The sequence below is a fragment of the Phalangium opilio genome, unplaced genomic scaffold, assembly GCF_054372755.1.
Source record: "Phalangium opilio isolate 3A_F unplaced genomic scaffold, DU_Popi_V2 ptg000217l_1, whole genome shotgun sequence".
In the NCBI taxonomy this organism is placed as follows: Eukaryota; Metazoa; Arthropoda; class Arachnida; order Opiliones; family Phalangiidae; genus Phalangium; species Phalangium opilio.
The window spans coordinates 8021136-8041551 of NW_028324218.1; the positions used below are offsets into that span (position 1 = coordinate 8021136).

General features: G+C 36.2%; 1 protein-coding gene and 1 long non-coding RNA gene across 4 annotated transcripts in view; one reads left to right on the forward strand and one right to left on the reverse strand.

Annotated features, from left to right (window-relative positions):
- The window catches only part of FMRFa (FMRFamide related propeptide), a 59055-nt gene extending 39692 nt beyond the window's left edge, over window positions 1-19363 (forward strand). The window contains exons 2-6 of one of the 3 annotated variants that reach the window (XM_089856720.1): window positions 12250-12330; window positions 12732-15469; window positions 16459-16939; window positions 17026-17073; window positions 19173-19307. In XM_089856720.1, the coding sequence (XP_089712846.1) occupies window positions 12261-12330; window positions 12732-15469; window positions 16459-16939; window positions 17026-17039 (3303 nt within the window). In that variant the 5' untranslated portion in view covers window positions 12250-12260 and the 3' untranslated portion in view covers window positions 17040-17073; window positions 19173-19307. Of the gene's footprint in view, window positions 1-12249; window positions 12331-12731; window positions 15470-16458; window positions 16954-17025; window positions 17074-19172 lie in introns of all 3 variants that reach the window. The other 2 variants (XM_089856718.1, XM_089856719.1) reach the window with 2 other exon arrangements.
- The window catches only part of LOC149616056 (uncharacterized), a 204769-nt gene that overhangs the window by 44696 nt on the left and 139657 nt on the right, over window positions 1-20416 (reverse strand). The window contains exons 2-3 of the long non-coding RNA XR_016375918.1: window positions 19159-19299; window positions 12038-12141 (exon numbers count right to left, since the gene is read on the reverse strand). This is a non-coding gene — a long non-coding RNA (uncharacterized LOC149616056). The remainder of the gene's footprint in view (window positions 1-12037; window positions 12142-19158; window positions 19300-20416) is intronic.

A 20416-nucleotide genomic window follows, 5' to 3' on the forward strand; every position in this document is an offset into this window, starting at 1 on the left:
TAATATAAACTGCAAAGCGTTTTTATGAAATGTATTTGAAGCAATAATATCGGAAAAAATATAAATAGACTGTTTACCATAATTTCGCAATGGTTAAAAGTTAGAAAAACACCTTATATTTGTGTTTATCAATCAATACGAGGTGTTTGTTTACAGACCTTTACAATTTATATTGATCTGCGCTACATGTAATATATGTATATAAAATATTTCACTGAAAAAATAGGGACTTATTCAATATATGAAGTTAAGAGCTGTAGTCAAACGAAAAAAGCATTTTTTTAAGAATTCATATTGATAACTTTAATTCTAACTTTTATGACCAAAGTTGATAAAAGCTGTAGACAAAAGGCGAAAATAATTTTTTGTGAATTCATATTGCTAATTTTAATTCTATCTCTTATTTTCAAGATCGAAAGGTACCAAAGCAAAAGGTAAGGTACCTTGATAAAAAAGTACAACCACAGAATGAGACCTTTAGTAAAAAAAGAAGTATATAATACTTCTCTAGAAGAGAAGTGTACCCCAAAACGGGGTTATTAGTAATTGTAACATGATTCTTCCCAGCATACCTTAACATTTATTATAGCAAGGCTACTAAACCGAAACACGTACATACGCCATCTAATTAGTTCCCTCATCATTACTATACCTATTAGCGCTGCTTAACTATTTGCCAAGGCGCATGCGTGCGCTTTTGCGTTTTTGCCCCGCCACGTCAAGACACTCAAGGTTTGTGCCTGGTTGACTGCTGAGGATTTAATACCAAACAGTTATAGAATTCACCCATCTGAAGTTCGATGAGCAAGAGAGTAAACAAAAAGATATACCTCGCCTCGCCTGGGAAGAATCAGTTTACAAAACTAAAGTATTAAGAGGATACAGAGTGTCATCCTTCTTCTATTATCCCCATCTGCTATAACTAACCTTTCCCACGAGAACCCTAAACATATATTTCCCTTGCAAGGTTTAGGTTTAGTAAACACATGACAGGTGTAGGAGTTTCTTTCAATATTGGTGTAGAAAAATCGTGATCCGAATGTGTTTATAAGAAATATATATGCATTAGAACAGTAGAGTAGAGCTGAGTTGAAATTGTACATTGGGTTAAAGTCAATAGAGCTTGAAGTCAAGGCAAGGGTGAGGTAAATTACTTTCTTGCAACGTTCCTGCTCCGAGAGAAAGTGCATGGAATAACAATTCTAATTTTAGGCACGAATTTGCGAAAACAAGAATTAAAAGTCGGAAGATGGACAGTAATTGGTCCTAATTACTTTTAAGTACACGCTAGAAAAGATGGGGAGGATTTTAATCTATAAATGTAACTGTCTTTGAAAATTTTTAATGTTTCTGAAGGAGTGTACATACGTTCAAAATTAAGATCAAGTTGGGTATTACCACCAATTTGGAATGGAAGTTAACAAGAGCTTCAAAATAAACAAGCAAACTAGAAAGGTATATGGTTGCTAAGAAAATAATCACAAGAATCACTTAACAAATCGAAACGTTAATTATTTAAACCAGTTTTCTAATTATTAGGAAAAAAATAGCAGAGATAGATTTAATTTTAGAAGTAGGAAAGGAGAACGGTTAGTATTTACTTCAGTTCAGTCCGACTCTTAGCCCAGGACAGAGCCCCTCCCTTCAACACGTAACGAAAGTTTAAGTTATCTTATAGGCTCACTTAAACTACGTTTTGATGACGTTGCTGAAGGGGACGGTGAAAAATATGTAATTCCTTTATAACCTCTGTTGCTATGACCCGCCTCTTCTTTCATACCCGTCCCGGGGAAGGGGGTCCGGGACTTTGACGCGCGCCCAGATTACTCTGTTCTCCATTCCTACTTTTAAAATTAAATCTATCCCTGTAATAACTTAATAACATCCCAAAACTTAAATTACTTTATCATGCAGTAATCTATTAATTTTGGAAAAACCACAAGTTATAGAGCCCACTTATCGTGCAATTTGTCAAAAATCATTTCAATTTGTAAATAAAATTAAAAATAAATTACTAGACCAATCTGAGGATTACGTAATCTCGTCTTTAAACAATGCTTACTGTGCTGCAATGAAACAAGATAGAACGGGTCAATACCGACAAAATAATACAATACAAATATTGTAGTCTGCGAAAACTTCTTTACTTTAGGCTGTAATATATGTTGTTGGCTTTCGGGTATTGGTAAACTCTGGACCCTGTGGATAGTGTGTTTTTTTATTTATTCATCGAGGCCATGTAAACAATCATGCCTCAAACAAGAATCAAGAATAAAAACCATAGCACCAGCAACGAACCAGATGTGGGAAGGATTTAAATTTAATCAGGCTTCGTAAGAGAAAATTCGATTATGCATATAAGTGGGACCCATCATTATCGAGAAAAAGGAGTTTATTCACTTTTCTCGCAAGTTTTGAACTAACTAGATCAATATTTATAAGATAATTGTGTCTATTCATTATAACGGAAAAATAATCGTCAATAATTCACCATTAGCTTAATATCAGACGAAAAGATGTTTAAAATGGATAGACGTTATATTTTCAGGATATTTTGGTTTGCCTGAAAATGCTGGCATAGTCTTAACAACTTATATAGTTCCACTTAGTGTGGATAGGTGGCGTCTACGTATTTTCCGTAAGTTTGTCACTGACAAACTGGAGATTGTCATGAAGTGACGTAGGTCATAGATTCTCGTAAAGCGACGCCTGGTGAGGCGCTGTCAAAGGCTTGGTACCGACTAAATTGGATTAGATGGACTGCAAAATTAACCGAGTGTAGTCAATTCTCGCGTCGTTCTCCCTCGAACTAGCTCTCAGTAAGTCTCTAGCATCACGAAGTAAAGGTAACTGTCATACTTATGGAACATAACTTATAGACTTATGCATATAGTGAAACAGTGTCAGTTGAAACGTACAAACGTTTCTATGTAAGGCAGGGGTTTTTCACATTTCTAGACGCCATTTTCCAATATGGTTTCTTATTTTAAAAATGTTTCTTAATGGAGTATTTACTTCTTAAGAGCGAAATTCTAGCTTTCCAGGTAAAACGGTTTCGACTAGGTGTTGATTATCAAATTATAATTAAAATTGACTAAAAGCCCTAATGAAAATTTTGGCAGCTTCTGCATCGGTTGAATCAATAACAAATATAAAAACTGAGAACATATGAACACGCATCTAAGATTACCATTAGTTCTTCTTATGGGTTTGCTAATATGACGTTGATGTGAGGGAACCGATAACAGTACTTATTGGAAAAAGATAATCAATAGATAAATGCTCTACAGTATAATTCCATCTTTAAATGTTCTCAAGTCTCTTATGGGTTCTTAGTTGACTATATTAAAAGACACGTAAGGCTAATTTGGTTAAGAAAAAAAGGTCCTTGACAGAATTTTTGACAAAAACCTGGGCACGTGAAAGATTTTAATTTATTTAAGTGACATCTCCATCTACCAAGTTTGTTGAGTTAATAAAGAAGAGATTTTTTGACAGATTTTAACCTTCTGCTTGACATTAACTTTTTTCGGGGGAAAATTCCCTTCTTAATTCGTTTTATTATTGAGTGATTTTTCAAGGTTAGATCAGATGTAAATAGATTATTCCAAAGTTATAAAATCATTTAGAAAAATAATGCGAAATTGATTATCGTCTTTATTTTTAAAGAGTGTTTCTAATAAGTCTTCCATAAATTAACGGTGTGTTCTTAGGGTAAAACTGAGTGGAAAGTGTCAAAGAGCATTAGTTACGGGGATATGTGCTGTAAAACATTGATTGGTAACTAAAACAAAGAAATGGTAATAACACATGTGGAGTGGTAAGACAGAATTCAATAGTCTTCAATCAGGGATAGATATAATTTTAGAAGTAGGAATGGAAAACAGAGTAATCAGGGCATGCGTCCAAGTCCCGGACCCCCTTCCCGGGACGGGGGTATGAAAGAAGAGGGGTTCATAGCTACAGAGGTGAAAGGTATTACGTATTTTTTGCTGTCCCCGTCAGGAACGTCATCAAATCTTAGTTTAAGTGAGGCAATAAAATAATTTAAACTCTTCGTTACGTAACGGAGGGAGGGGCTTTATACTGGGATACGAGTTGGACTGAAATAAATACTAACCGTTCTTCATTCCTACTTCTAAAATTAAATCTATCCCTGCTTCAATATAAAAAGTAATAAACCTAAATCTAGCAAAACTGTATACTATTAATGATGGTAAAGTAAAACCAGGGATTCAGGTAATTTTAGGAGTAAATGCTAATCGTTCTCTATTCCGGCTTCTAAAACTACATGGACCCCTGGTAAAGCTCATTACTCCACATAACCACGATAAAAATATAAAATTATTTAAAATGAAACTATATTTCCAGAAATTTCTCAAGTACTTATATAATTAAAAATAGAATATCAACTATAGAAAGTAAAATCATTTACGGATTAAATGAATATTTCAAAACCACGCGCGACTACATTAATCACAGATCAAAAATAAGAGTAACCTTTGACCTTAATTAGAATTGTAAATAAGATACCTTACTTCCTTTATAAATTAAATAGTTAGTCCTCGGAGATCAATATCAGATTAATCGAATTGGAGTTGAAAGAGCTCGCATTAAAATTAAATTAATTAGTCATATTATTTTAACTAACGTCTCTGTACAAGTTAAAGTTCCTTAGTTAATTGGTTAAGGCCGGACATTGAATATCACTCGGTCATTTTATCTATCCAGGGTGTTTCTGATAGGTCTGATATTTCTGATATAAATTAAGGGGGATGTTCTTTGGGAAATCGATTTTTAGTCAAATGTAACTTCTATATCCATTTTTCCGTCCGGGCCACTGTTTTCAAGTTAAGATTTGATAAGTATTTTAGGGATGACCCCTTAATGAAATTAGAAATCATTAATTGTATTTCAGTTTAAATAAATATAATGCGTCATTCGTAAAATACTCCATTCTTAACTTCATAACAGGGACCTGGATGGAAAAATGTCAGGGAACATTTTCAACTCAAAATCGATTTCCCAAAGATCATCCCCTTAATTTGTGGCAGACTTATCAGAAAAAACCATGTATTTAGATGTATAAACGTTTGATAACTTTCGTTTAATTTAATCGCGCTTTAATACTAAACAATTAATTCTGGGAAACTATATTTCGTCTGGCCTTTGAATACAATGAAATGATCCATTGAAAACACCATCCCTGTGACTTGATAGGGTAATGGTAGCGCCAATGGAATAATGCATTTACACCTTCCCATCATAATAGAACCAGAAGTGAGATGAGACTAGAAGTGAAGGGCTCTAGCATTGGTAATAGATCCTGACACTAGTGAACAAATTTGAGGATTTTATGCTGCTTCCATCGCGCCTACACTAGAGAGAAAAAAATTGGTCGAGTTCCAAAAAAAATATTCCTACCCCTTCCCCTCAACCTAAAGCCGCGGAAGACGGACGCGGGTGCTTGAATCTAGTTTGGTCGTCTAGCGCCGCGAGCGTCTCACGTTTTGGAGGGAAAATTCAGAAACCGCTACCAGAGGGCCAACCGTTGGTGTGTTATCAAGAATATTCACTTTCGCCGAGTGAAGAATTTGGTTAGCTCAGTACTTCAAGTCTAATCTCACTTCTGTTATTTCATTGCACCACCCTATATAGCCTATCAATTCTCACAGTCTATTACTGTTAAACTAATACTACAAGGGTATCCAAGCGAATCTTACGTAGCTTGCTTATTTCACCAAGAAATACGGTTTGATCTAAAGACGACTTGCTGTAAGTAGAGCCAAGAACCCATATATGAACTGAGAACGTTTAACTTCCCTTCCAAGTACTCGTACTTTAAAAATTAGAATATTGCTACAATGCATAAGTGAAACGAAAAAATTAAATTAGAAAAAATTATTTTTTGAGCTCTCATCACTACAGCCCAATGATAACGTTGTACGTTCTCACTCCTTATTTGGGTTCTTGGTACAGTTTATATAATAGAGGTGCTGGCAACGTTGCACTGTCTATAATGCAATTTGTGAATGGAACAGGTAGGCTTAACAAAAGGTTATTTATTACAAACGACGAATTGTTACATAAGCTGGCTGAAATCGATTAGATTTTGAACAAAGGATTGATTTTATAATTACTGTCACTTTCAGTGAACAAAAGAGCAAGCTGTTTATTTAAAATTTAATTTAACTGGGCCAACCTTTGGGAACCTACAAAGGCTTCGAGAGTTCCCTATTAACAACGGATCTATGCATCTAAACTAGGACTTAAGTTAGAATTTAGGAATATAGCTCTAATGATATGGTTCAAAGTATATTTACAAAGGGGCTTGTTCGTATATGCTAATTATCTGTGATTAATAATTCTTTTTCATATTAATTATTTGCATGTGTAATTGCTCTAAACGAATTAGGTTGAAAATTGGGTTATTTATCTAATTAAACTAGATTATTGGTCGTGATAAAATAAGTGCTATTAAGATCATAAATAATTAAATTTGCACAAACTAATTTTTAATAATTGATACAAAAAGGCCCACTGGAAAATTATTTATAATATATCTTAATAACAATTGAAGTAAATCAATTATAAATGGCACCGTGGCCAATTTATCTAAAACACAATAAAATATAAAAGGTTATTTACCAAAGTACTAAACTCAAATGGAACCCAAGTGCTTTGGCGCAAAATTAGGGGATGAATATTTAAAACCATAAAAGGTTCTCCGGCAGCAGGTAAGTTCTGTCTTACGTAAGATCTTAAAGCCCATTCAGACTAAACTAAAATCTTACGTTCAAGTTGGTGAAGTCGTTAGGCTCGCTTAATTAGACACGTGTCAACGACTACGTAAAATACTCGCGGGTTTAGGTGGAAAATTTTCAGTTTCGTACTCTAGCGACTTTTCTTAAGACATAGCTCACTCAACCATGCCTTACTGACGCGTGATTGAGTCAGCTACGTTTTGGCAGACGATAAATGAAAAGATTCAGGGTTCTTGGCGTTATTTGTCATTTTGGATTCGTCTATTTTTAGCATTCAAAAGTCTTGGCATAAAATTCACCATATAGAGAGCTATCAGTTGGAGGAGGAGCTGAGTCTCGTATCATAATTTACGCTGGAATGAAGCTAAGACCACCCAATATGGCTACCAGAACAACGGTAAGACTTCGGGGGGGGGGTGACGTACTACTATCTGAAAGCTCTCTATACGAGACTCATTTAAGTCGTCTGCTCTCAAGTCTGAACAGGGAAATAAACATACCTACGCGCTCGAAACGAAATTTACTAGGCAACCGACGAGAACGTAATCTTTTTCTGCAGTCTGAATGGGCCTTTAGAAAACCACATTCCACTCCTAAATTAGGCAAAGAAATAAAAAGGAAGGCGGATATAGGCTCCCTAAACGTCCGGAAAGTATTTCCGTAACAAATCACGCGAAACTTGAGCTTATCTATTACCGTCGGTATTAAAACTTAAACGATTCCGGTGCACGGTGGTGGTCGGTGGCTGAGGGTAACTGGTCGAAGAGAAGTGAAAGATGCTAACCCTACAAGATAGGCCTACTTTCAGGGGCGAAAAAGTAACGGTACTATAGAAAGATGGTTTGCTTTGTAGCTTCCAGACGGTATTAAGTTGGTTTTTCTTCCCTTTTTTACGCTACTTCTTGAACCCTCCTCTCCCCGGAAACTCTTATAAATGACGGCGATCATATAAGACGAGTTTACAGCGAAAAGGGTTTATGTAAAACGCGATGGAATAATTTAGTGATTTTCTTTGTTTTCTAGAGAACGTTGCAAATGAATTTAACTAAATTAGATTTTAACCACAGATGTATTGTTGAACGATTGCGTTCTTCCGAGAAAGTGAGTGGATTTTAGAAAACGTTCTTTTTAAAATCGTCACTGCTTAATGAACACTGATTTTCCAAATAGGTCTATAAGCAGTTTTAAAAAGATTATTGGCGCAGTACCGCCAGATTGATATTGCGTTAAGACGAAAAGTTCGGTATGTGCAAGACAAACTCTTAATTGGGTCAAACTGGTGCAAAAGACAAACTGTCATTAGGTCGAAAAGGGGTGAAAGATGAACTGTCATTGGGTCTAAAAGATGAAAAAGACGAACTCTTCATTGGGTCGAACTGGTGTAAACGGTGTAAAAGACAAACCCTTCATTGGGGCCAAACGATGCAAAAGACTAACCCTTCATTGGGTCGAACTGGTGCTTCGTTTCGATAAATAAAGTCATTTCCTAGGAGATGGTGGAAAATAATTTAGACTTAACATTGGCATCATTTCAGCTTATCATTTCAATAACGGTTAGTTACGTGTTCTTAGAAGGAAGCGTGCCAGTGGGTAGAAAGCGAAATCTCGGGAGGGGTGGTTTGCTCACCGCGCTTTATAGAAGCTCATTTATCACTTTTACTAGACTACTCGCGTTTATTGGAAGCATTACCTTAGAGGTTAAATAGATAAAGCTAGCAAGCCGCTTTTTTATCTTCACCAAACACTCCTGAGATATAAATCGAAGCGAAAAAAGAAATAACCCAAGAAAGAAAGACACAATATGCTACAAAGTGCTCCATGCATATATTGCCTCCAGACCAATGAATTTTTACCATTGCCACACCAGAAGGGGATAATTGAAGAAGGATGACACTCTGTATCCTCATAATACTTTAGTTATGTAACATGATTCTTCCCAGGCGAGATAGTCCATATTTGTTTGCTCTCCCGCTCATCAAACTTCAGGTGGGCCCAACGCACCGTGCTAGGGCGAGTTCTATAACTGTTTGGTACTAAATCCTCAGCAATCAACCAGGCACAAACCTTGATTGTCTTGACGTGGGACAAAACGCACAAGCGCACACTTGCGCCTTGGAAAATAGTTAAGCATATAGTAATGATGAGGGAACTATTTATCGCGTATGTCATTCGGTTTAGTAACCTTGCTATAATAAAATGTTGATTAGGGATGTTGGGAAGAATCATGTTACAATTACTAATTACCCCGCTTTATGCAAGTACACTTCTCTCCAATGGAAGTATTATATAATTCTGGCAACACTGAAACGTAGTTTGATTCCCAGTTGATTTACATCAAGGTATACGCCTTACTATATTTTTAAATCAAAGCAATTACTCTTATAAATTAAAGTTCAAGAAATACTCGAGGGGCTTTAAAATTAACAGTACTTTGATGCTTTACCAATTTTCTTAATGGTTTTACGAAAAGGACGTTATCGATTTTGTTACTTCGTACACTTAGCTATATATCTAACCGTATCGCGGTGGGACCGGATGGCGTACGCCAAGATTAGCGGTAATTGTAAATCAATCTACTGTAGCTCGATACGTTTCGTGCACTGCAAACTCCAAGTAGGGAAAAATCTCCGCATCAGCTTAATACAAAATAGAAGTCAGCTTGAAGCGTATGAAAAAAAAAGAAAAAAGCAAAATCGACATGCTGGGGAACTCGCTGATTCGAAACAACTTCAGGAATCTTGGAATCTCGATCGTAAATGGTATTTTTAGCTTCAAATCTTCCGCTAGCGTGATTTCGCAAGCTACGGACCGACGTCTTTTACAGCCGCTCGCACCAAAATAGCTCAAAATAAATTGATATATCTCTTTCCAAACTGTCAAAAGATGTAATTAAGAATTAACTAGTTATTGATTTACCTCCCCTTTAAGCTACGTTCACACTTACAAAAGAATTGGTTTGCCCAACTACACTTTTGAAATCCACTTTTTTTTACCAGTTTCAAGCTATTTGAAGTTCCAGGCCAGAATTAAGACAAATTTCTTATAGGACATGTGTACCGTGATACCACATTCGACTGGATAATTTATGGGACATTGTCCACACTGCAAAAATAGTGTCGCATCTTCATAGTCAAGCTATCAAAACTTAGGAAATTTATTGGTCAAAATGTCCAGTGACCCCCTTATTTTTTAAAAACGTTATGGAACATTTTAAAATTTTATAGGACAATGTCCAGTGTCCTTTGCTTATTTCCGGCCCTGCTTCTAAGGCAGCTGAAATTACAATAAAGATATCCGGCCCTGATTTCAACAGCCTCATTTCACAATTTCATACGAGGTTCTAATAATGCTGTTTGCTATTCCACTACTTCCGTTAATTGTGTCTGCTAAAGCATCTGAAAATACCCTAATGATTTCTACCTAGACATAATAATATTTTATCTTAATGATTAAGAAGCTAATTAAACAATTTTTCATCGAATTTGAAAATGTGTAAAAATTGGATTCTAGAAAAAACATTCAGATATTTCCAAAGGATGGACCAAAGAACTATTTTGTGTTTAGTGTTTACATACACGGGAACCAACTCCCAGTTTCCAGTCCGTTGAAATGCCGAGTGGCTTATAGCACAGTATATTTGTAAACCTAACTTCATTTACCGCCGCCAAAGTTGGATCATATTATACGACAACACAGTTTCTTATAAAAATATTGTTTATATTCTTGTTATCCCTCACAATCTATCATTAAATAAATCCGAACTTTACCTTTTTTCTTAGCAACAATTCCAAGAGAAAGTTCGTAAGTTTAGAATTTATAAAACAAAAAACATGGAAAGTTTGGGCTAAAAATAGCAGAATATTGCGCGACAGGTCGGTGGGTAATCATTGAAGGCAAATCGCTCGAGTAAATTGATATTGCTAGTGCGGACGTCAAGCCCTACCTCAAATGTAAGCACGAAACTAGCCAAATTAAACGCGGCATTATTTGCCCAATAGCGGGCGGTAACTCAAATAAGCCGTCTGTCAGGAAATTTCGTGTTATGTAGACTTAAGTAACGAGGAATTTAATGAGAGTTGGTGCTATTGGTTGGTTGAGTTCAAAAGCCTGTGATGTAACAAATATCTCAACCGAGGTGTCTTATATTCACCTAAAAACCGGAAGCCTTTTGAAGCGCCTTTAAACTTTATTTACTTGCTGTATCTCAGGGATTTTGATTCAAATGCGTTTTGGTCATGGTGTTATATCATAGTCAGCCAGGATTTTACCAGAAGTAAGATAAGGGACTAGAAGTATCGAGTTAACCAAATTCTTCACTTGGTGAAAGAGAATATTCTTGATAACACACCAATGGTTGGCCCTCTGGTAGCGGTTTCTGTATTTTCCCCCAAAACGTGAGACGCTCGCGGCGCTAGACGACCAAACTAGATTCAAGCACCCGCGTCCGTCTTCCGCGGCTTTAGGTTGAGGGGAAGGGGTAGGAAATTTCTCTCTTGTGTAGGCGCGATGGAAGCGGCATAAAATCCTCAAATTTGTTCACTAGTGCCAGGATCTATTACCAATGCTAAAGCTCTTTACTTCTAGTCCCTTATCCTACTTCTGTTTGGAAATTTGGAATTAAGACTCCAAACGTTTCAATAAGTTTTCGTCACTGAACTAAACCATTCGATGTAATTTTTAGCGCCTACGCAGTAGACTTTTGAACACGAGAGTGGGTAGAGGCGTCAATTGATTTGGCCTAAACCCTTGCACATCACGATACAGAGGGTTGCCTACCCCCTACTTAAAATCAAAATGGTCTACTGGCAGCCCTAAAATCAGAACTGATTCACTTCATGTATTAAATAAACTTCTGTTATCGACTATTGCAAATTCCAATAACGCAAGGAGACTATCGTATACATTGCACAGTGATTTGTCAATTGATATGTTTCCAGACATATCAATCACTCTAGATATATAATAAATGTCACACGAAGAAACCTTTGTTAAAAAGCATCGTCATCAATCATGTAGTTGATATTTTATGAGGAAGCTGTATCCTATATTCTTCCTCTTTATATTTAAAGTATGGCAAAGGCTTAACGAAGAGTTATGTAATACAAGCCTCAATTTCCCGTATACCAATATTGCAATAAGAAATTTATATAATGCATATCAAACTACCTAAAAGCCAAGTTTGAATAACCGTACTACAAGCTAATGTAAATGCTTTACATATTGATGTTATATTTATGGTTTAATATCGATATGGAAAAGTTTATTAAACTTACATTGAGTTGAATGAAGGTCTTGTGGATTGAATTTATTTTCCATCTTCTGAATTTTAAATGCATCTTGATTGGGAACCATTGATGTGTGATTATTTCGGTAGAATCTAAAATTGGAAAGATATAAATTTATAAATTTAAATATGTTTTGGTTGTAATGGACTTGACTTTTGGAAGTAATAAGTGTTTTTATACTGTATTTTATTTAATTGTAGGCAAGAAGATAATGTTTTGGCCAAAAGCTACATTGTGGATAATTGGAATTTGGTTATGTTTATTTCAAAATATAAACAGAGGTAAGATATCAGTTTCAAAGCTTCGAAACGAAAAATATTAAAATTTTACCTACCACACCGACCATATATGTTCCATAAGTTTGTTACTGGTTACTGAGAGCTTATCATAAAGTGACGTAGGTGAAACGTCATAGATTCTCTTAAAGCAACGCCTGGTGAGGCGCTGGCAAAGGCTTAATCCAGAATAAATAGGAAGATAGACTGCAAACCGAGTGTAGTTAATTCTCGTGTCGTTCTCGAACTAGCTCTCAGAAAGTCTCTAGCATTACGAAGTACAGGAAGTGTCATACTTATGGAACATATCTTATAAACTTATGCACCCAAAACGTACTTCTTTCAACTTAACCCTAAATAATGCTTTTGTTATGGTCTGAGTAAAATTCAATAACTCTTTTTGGCAGTGTCATGCGCAGATGAAACGAAAACGTCCATACCGGGCATATCTAAAGATTCTGAAGGTGGTGCAATACTTCCAGAATCAACTACAGTCAAAAACCCTACAGCTTTATCCGAACAGGCACAAGGAAATCTCCTAAATCTGCTTAAAGTTGCCGAGGCCGAGGCAACCTTACCGAATCCATCCTATATCAATTACTTTAGCCTCTTACCCGAAAGCCAAAAGAACCCTCCTATTACAAACGAAGACTTAATACGATACAAAGAAGCACTAAGTCAAATTTCTCACATCTACGGAAACCTTTACGATGAAAAACGTGCCCACATGCACTTTGGAAAGAGAGAATACGATGACAAGAGAGGTCATAATTTGATGCACTTTGGTAAAAGGGACTCCGAACCGGATTATAAAAGGGGACACAGTCTGATGCATTTTGGTAAAAGAGATTCGATTTACGCTACACCGGAAGAGATCAAAAGGGCTCATAAAGTCATGCATTTCGGCAAACGTGACGAATACGAAGATATTCTAAGAGCAATGGCCGAATACGCTAAACGGGCTTCGTCGCATAGTTTAATGCACTTCGGGAAACGAGATTATTATGATGAAAATGATGAAGATAAACGTGCTGGTCATAACTTAATGAGATTCGGGAAAAAGGCAAGTCATAATTTGATGCATTTTGGAAAAAGAGATAACCTTGATGAAGGAGATGAAGATAAACGGTCTGGGCATAATTTGATGAGATTCGGTAAAAGAGACGACGATGATAATGAAGATAAGCGCTCGGGTCATAATTTGATGAGATTTGGTAAAAGAGAGGATGATGATATCGAAGATGAAGATAAACGATCCGGTCATAATTTGATGAGATTTGGTAAAAGAGGAAGTCATAATTTGATGCATTTTGGTAAACGTGATTATACGGATGAAGATAATGAGGATAAAAGGTCAGGTCATAATTTGATGCGATTTGGTAAGAGAGATGACGATGTTGATGAGGATAAAAGGGCAGGTCATAATTTGATGCGATTTGGTAAGAGAGATGACGATGTTGATGAGGATAAAAGGGCAGGCCATAACTTGTTGCGATTCGGTAAACGAGAAGACGGTGATGAAGATAAAAGGGCGGGTCATAATCTGATGAGATTCGGTAAAAGGGAAGACGGTGATCAAGATAAAAGGGCGGGTCATAATCTGATGAGATTCGGTAAACGAGAAGACGGTGACGAAGATAAACGAGCTGGACATAATTTAATGCGATTCGGTAAACGAGAAGACGGTGACGAAGATAAAAGAGCAGGACATAATCTGATGCGATTCGGTAAACGAGAAGACATTGACGAAGACAAACGAGCTGGACATAACTTGATGCGATTCGGTAAAAGAGAAGATGGTGACGAAGATAAAAGGGCGGGTCATAATCTGATGCGATTCGGTAAACGAGAAGACGGTGACGATGATAAAAGAGCAGGACATAATCTGATGCGATTCGGTAAAAGAGAAGATGGTGATGAAGATAAACGAGCAGGACATAATCTAATGCGATTCGGTAAAAGAGAAGACGGTGAAGAAGATAAAAGGGCGGGTCATAATCTTATGCGATTCGGTAAGAGGGAAGATGGTGATGAAGATAAAAGAGCAGGACATAATCTCATGCGATTCGGTAAAAGAGAAGACACAGATGAAAACAAACGGGGTCATTCTCTGATGCATTTTGGCAAACGTGAAGATACGGATGAAGATAAACGTGGACATTCCTTGATGCACTTCGGCAAACGCGACGAGGACCCTATAGATCTCGATGAAGCTCTACAAAACCTAAAACGTGGCTCACACAATCTAATGCACTTCGGCAAACGAATGGATGACGCTTATCTACCAGATGAATCTATGGGACACCACGTCAACACAAACACCGATGGTTTAGGCCACGACATTGAAGAATTAAAAGACGCATTAGGCGGCAAAGACTATATACGTTACTCGAACACCGCGATTGGCGATTTCAAACGAGCTGGTCATAACCTAATGAGATTCGGCAAAAGAAATTACGAAGAAAGCCAAGGATCTGGAAGCAGCTATGAAAACGATAAACGAGGTCACAACTTAATGCATTTCGGGAAACGAGAGGTTAAGAATGAAGACAGTCCCAACGCCAAACATGAACATGAAAGCAAACGCGTCATAAAGCAACAGATTATGCATTTTGGGAAAAGGAGCCAACCGCAAAAAACATCGAATCTAACTCACACCGAACCCAAAAGTCGAAAAACCAGAAGTATTAATCCATTCACTGGTACCCTGAGTATGTATCACAGTCCGACAATCAGAGCCATATTAGCCCAACTTAACCGAGCCCCGAGGGAAGACACAAAACGAGGACATAGTATTATGAGATTTGGTAAAAGGGGCTACGATTCCAATAAGTTCCTGCACTTCGGCAAAAGAGGGTCAGACAGGAGTCACAGTCTAATGCATTTTGGTAAAAGAAGTCCCGAAGTTAGCGAAGAAGTCGGATTTGGAGATTATTCCGATGATATGATGGATGGACTTAGTCTAGCCTCCGATGTCGTTGATTTCAATGATTTTGATACCGAAGATGCGTGGGATGATAATCAGTATCCCGTTGATACTTTCGATAGTGATGTCGAGAAGAGACAATCGCATGGAATTATGCATTTTGGAAAGAGGGATTCTATCGAGTTACCACCTCAAGATACTCTGTTTTCCGATGAATCGGTAAGAACATTTTTCTTAATAGAATGGTTTGAGTTCTGATTAGAATCTTTGGAAGGCATAAAGTTCTGACTACTTTAACCGTATGGAAATTTACATTAATTACCTTTGGTAATAGATGTATCAATCAATAACCTAACGATTCATAGATATCACAAATAAACTACTACACTATAAAATTACTAGATTAAAAATACCTCATAGGCACTATAGTCTGTCAAACGAAAGAAGAGCCCTGAGAAATTTGTCCAAATTGGTGTCGCCACCATCGACCCCATAGTACTTTATCAACTTGTTTTGTTTTGTCAATAGTCGTCTGTAATATAGTCTGCTATATACAGATACTTTAACTTATGTCATTAAAATATATTGCAATGCTAGTTCAACAAAGATAAAACTAGTGTCTTGTCGTTAATTTTGTTTTATATTCTTTAATAGTCGATGATCGTAAAAAACCATGAAACATAAACGTATTAAATATATATTGCAAAATGTATTGGTTCTATTGCGATTAAGCCTATCTGTATATAGCAGACTATATTACAGACGGCTATTGACAAAACAAAACAAGTTGATAAAGTACTATGGGGTCGATGGTGGCGACACCAATTTGGACAAATTTCTCAGGGCTCTTCTTTCGTTTGACAGACTAGATGATAGAGAAATAAACCGTGCAGCTCACGAGCTGAGAACCCAAACTAACCCAATGAACAGATACCCATGATTTACCTCAGAAAAGTCTTCCTGAGAGATAGTTCGAGAACGACGCGAGAATTGACCACACTCGGTTTTGCAGTCCATCTTCCTATTAAGTCAGTACTAACCCTTTGACAGTGCCTCACCAGGTGTCACTTTACGAGAATCTATGACCTTTCACCTACGTCACTTCATGACAAGTTCTTAGTTACCAGTAACAAACTTAGGGAACATATTTTAAGAACTTCACAAGAGGCACAGATATCAAAAATTATAACCTCAATTTGTCGTTAAAGATTGACGAATCCGACATATCACCAATGGACTACTACCCTGAAAAACGTGGAGGCGCGAACAACATCATGCATTTCGGCAAACGATCTGACGAACCTAGTGGCATGTACTACACTTCCGAACCAGCAATACTTCGTCGTTCATACTCACTAATGCACTTTGGAAAACGAGGCAACGACCTTGATGAACCAGAACAAAGCCAGGAAAATTACGCCCAACTGAAACGTTACCATTCATTGATGCATTTTGGCAAACGTAATCAAGGCCGAAGTGGCTCAAACTCGGACTATGGTCAAGTATCCTCGTACAACCCCAACCAAAAGAGACCAGAGTATAATCACAACATCATGAGATTTGGTCGAAGCATCGCGTCACCAAAAAACGTCACGGATCACGTGACGAACAATGGAACACGAAGGAAACGATACGTCACAATGCCAGATTTTTTACAAGGCTGGAAGGGATCCCTGTTTGCCCCCAGCAGTAAGTTTGAAAAAGTAATTCATCCCCTTTTTAAATATTATCCTTTTGTTATCTTACAACGTAATTTCTCTTTTCTTGTATTGTAGAGACAGTACTCTAATTTATCCCAAATGAAACCTTTTATGCACTATGAGGTATAAATTATTATAATTATGATTTTTAAATAACGCTTAACTAAAAGTAATGGCGATGCTGCATAATATTGGAATTCACGAACGTCGGACGCAACTCAATTTAATACAGGCAAGACGAAACTTGACGTGAATTGCGCACACCTTCCTGCCTTTGTATGTATTAAATTGCGTTCTGTCTGACGTCACTTTACGTATTCACTTATAGTCAATACAATATTTAAACTGCTCAATTGCACGAAGCTGTTCAGTTACTGCAAAACCTTTGCTGTTAGGCCAATACGAAAATTTGCATATATACAAATAGATTTTGAGAAATCCGTAAGATGGTATACGATTTTTGGGAAAAGATACAGAGCCCTTGATTCTGTTTTATTCAATATACACAAATTTCGGTTTGGTAAACTTGAATTTGAATAGCAGCTTAAACGCAAAAACTCGAGTCTGCGGATTTTATCTAACTTAAAGCTTTACCTTTTAAAGATTGAATGCCCTTTAACCTAAGCATGGCTTACACTTATGCTGTCAGAATACAGTTCCATACAGATTTTTTCTTATAAGTCTGAAATTTAATTAAAGGTTCTTTTGGTCAAACTGAGTTAAAAGTGTCAAGGAACATGATAGGGGTCTACAACATTTAGTTACGGAGATATGTGCTCCCAAACATTAACTGGCCCCTAAAACAAGAAAATAGAGGTTAACACATGTGGAGTAAGACATATCAGCCTTTATTAGTCTTCAATCAGGGATAGATGTAATTTTAGAAGTAGGAATGAAGAACAGAGTAATCTGGGCGCGCGTCAAAGTCCCAGACCCCCTTCCCCGGGACGGAGGGGTATGAAAGAAGAGGCGGGTCATAGAGACAGAGGTAAAAAGGAATTACGTATTTTTTGCCGTCCCCGTCAGAAACGTCATCAAAACGTAGTTTAAGTGAGCCAATAAGATAATTTAAACTTTTAGTTACGTGTTGAAGGGAGGTGCTCTATACTGGGCTATGAGTCGGACTGAAGTATTCCCCATTCCTACTTCTAAAATTACATCTATCCCTGCTTCAATTTAAGAACTCTGTTGAACCGTTATCCAGCAAAAGTTAATATTAAATGAGTAGAAGTGCACATGCATACGCTGGTAAAGCTAACAGGGTTGGCAAAAATCCGGATAATTTGAATAAAATCCAGTCCAGTGGTTTTTATTGGATTAAACCGGATTTTATTGGACTTATCCGGATTTTTTTAAAACAAGAGTTATTTTAGGTTTTTTTGAAGGCAAAGTACTTCTGTTTAGCTCTTATTTTAGTTTTGGGGCACTCCCCGACCCCTAGCCCCGATTCCAATATAAAATAGTTTGCTAGTTTAACTGATAAAATGTTTTCATGAAATCAATTTCTTTCCTGAGTGCACGAGCCTAACGCTAGCGCGGCTCCAGTGGATCCCTTACAAGGGGACTTTCCTTCTAAACTCCGGGTTTGGCTTGGCAAAGGCTAGTGGGCGGGATTTATACATGCACGTATAAATTCCGCCCACAAATGCCTCTAGCTTTCCCAAGCCAAAACAGGAGTTCGTAAGGAAAGTCAACTTGTCCAATGGAACCAACGCTATGCTTTAAGTTCGAGTAATACTGGAAAAATATTGTAAGCTGTAACTGGACAATAACCGGTAACATGACTATTAGTTTTATCATTTATAATAAATAATCTTTAGTTGTCACTTCATATTATTATTTTTGCCTTGTTTCTGGTTGTATTTTAATTATTTTTATGGCACAAAATTGATTTTTCCCCATTCATAATTAAGCCGGATATTTTAGGTGGATTTTTTTAAGTGGATTAATCCGGATTAAACCAGGTGGTTTAAACCGGACTGGATAGGTAGTTGCCAACCCTGAAAGCTAATTTCTCTACATGTGAGAGTAGGAGCCAATCAATGTTTGGGAACCCATATCTCCGTAGCAAAATGTTGTAGACCCTAACATGTTCTTCGGCAATTTCCACTCAGTTTGCCCCAAAAAATACACAATTTAATCTGTTTCAGACATATCAGAAGCCATTAAACTCTAATATTTCATTATTAATACTTAAATGATCTTTACCGTTTTATTTTCAGTAACGTCTTCCTCGAGCAGCAGATCTTCCTACCTCCTCCCACACACCTTGTCCGCCGCGCAAGTCAGCGCAATGAGATTACCATTATTCGTTGGTCACCTTCATCGTATTCAAAGAGCCGCTTTCCCCTATTTAGTTAAGCAAAAAAATGAAAGAAAAAATTATATTTTACATTTTGGTTAATTGCAAAAAACAAAAATTAAAACGCTAAATTAGAATACAATATAATATACAAAAACTTAATTTTATAAATTATTAACTAAATTATTAAAAAATTGAATAATAATTCATTTGAATTTGAAATTTTTCAAAGAATGAATTAAATAAAATCAAATTTCAATGATATTAAGGTTAATTAAATTAAATTAAAAAATTAATGTTGAAATGTATTTTTGAACAGACACGTTTATTGGAATATTGGAAAGGAGCTTAACGTTATTAGGTATATTAATGGAGGATTTGAAATATTTTTAAATATTAATAGATTATTTAAGTATATTTAAAATTAAATACTCGTATATTGAGATGAAATTGAAAGATATCATCGCAATAATTTATTTTAAATACTTTTGAAAACGTTATGGCAGAAAATTTGAAAACGAAGCGAAACGAGGGGTCAGACGTTTGCCAAAATCCCGTACAGAAGAAACCTCTCTAAATCTCGAAATCCCCAAAATATCAAATCAAAATCTAAAATCTCAAACAAGTTTGCAAGATTTTAAAAATCTCAGTTACAATCTCAAAATATTTAGATCTGGCACAAGTTGGCAAGATTTTTAAAATTTCCGTCAGAATCTCAAAATCTTGGAAAAACGATTAAGATGTTTAAAATTTCCGTCAGAATCTCAAAATCTTGGAAAAAGATTAAGATTTTTAAAATTTCCGTCAGAATCTCAAAAGATTTTTAAAATCTTATAATCTAAAAATGTGGCGTTCAAAACCTTAAAATCTTGTAGAAATCTTGAGATCTCAAAATCCCGTGCACTAAAATGCCGAACGTCCGACTTCTCGAAGCAATCAATTGAAACATTTCAGTTTATTTGTTATATTGTGAAAATTTTGCTATTTTAAACTTACGTGGTGCTACGTAAACAATTGCATAATGTTTAAACTATTACTAAACATGTACCACACAATCCTATACTTATTTGTGATATTTTTATTATTATTACTATTATTTTATAAGTTTTTATTAAATTGTGAAGTTGCATAATATTTAAAGTATTACTTAAAAAAAAATATAAA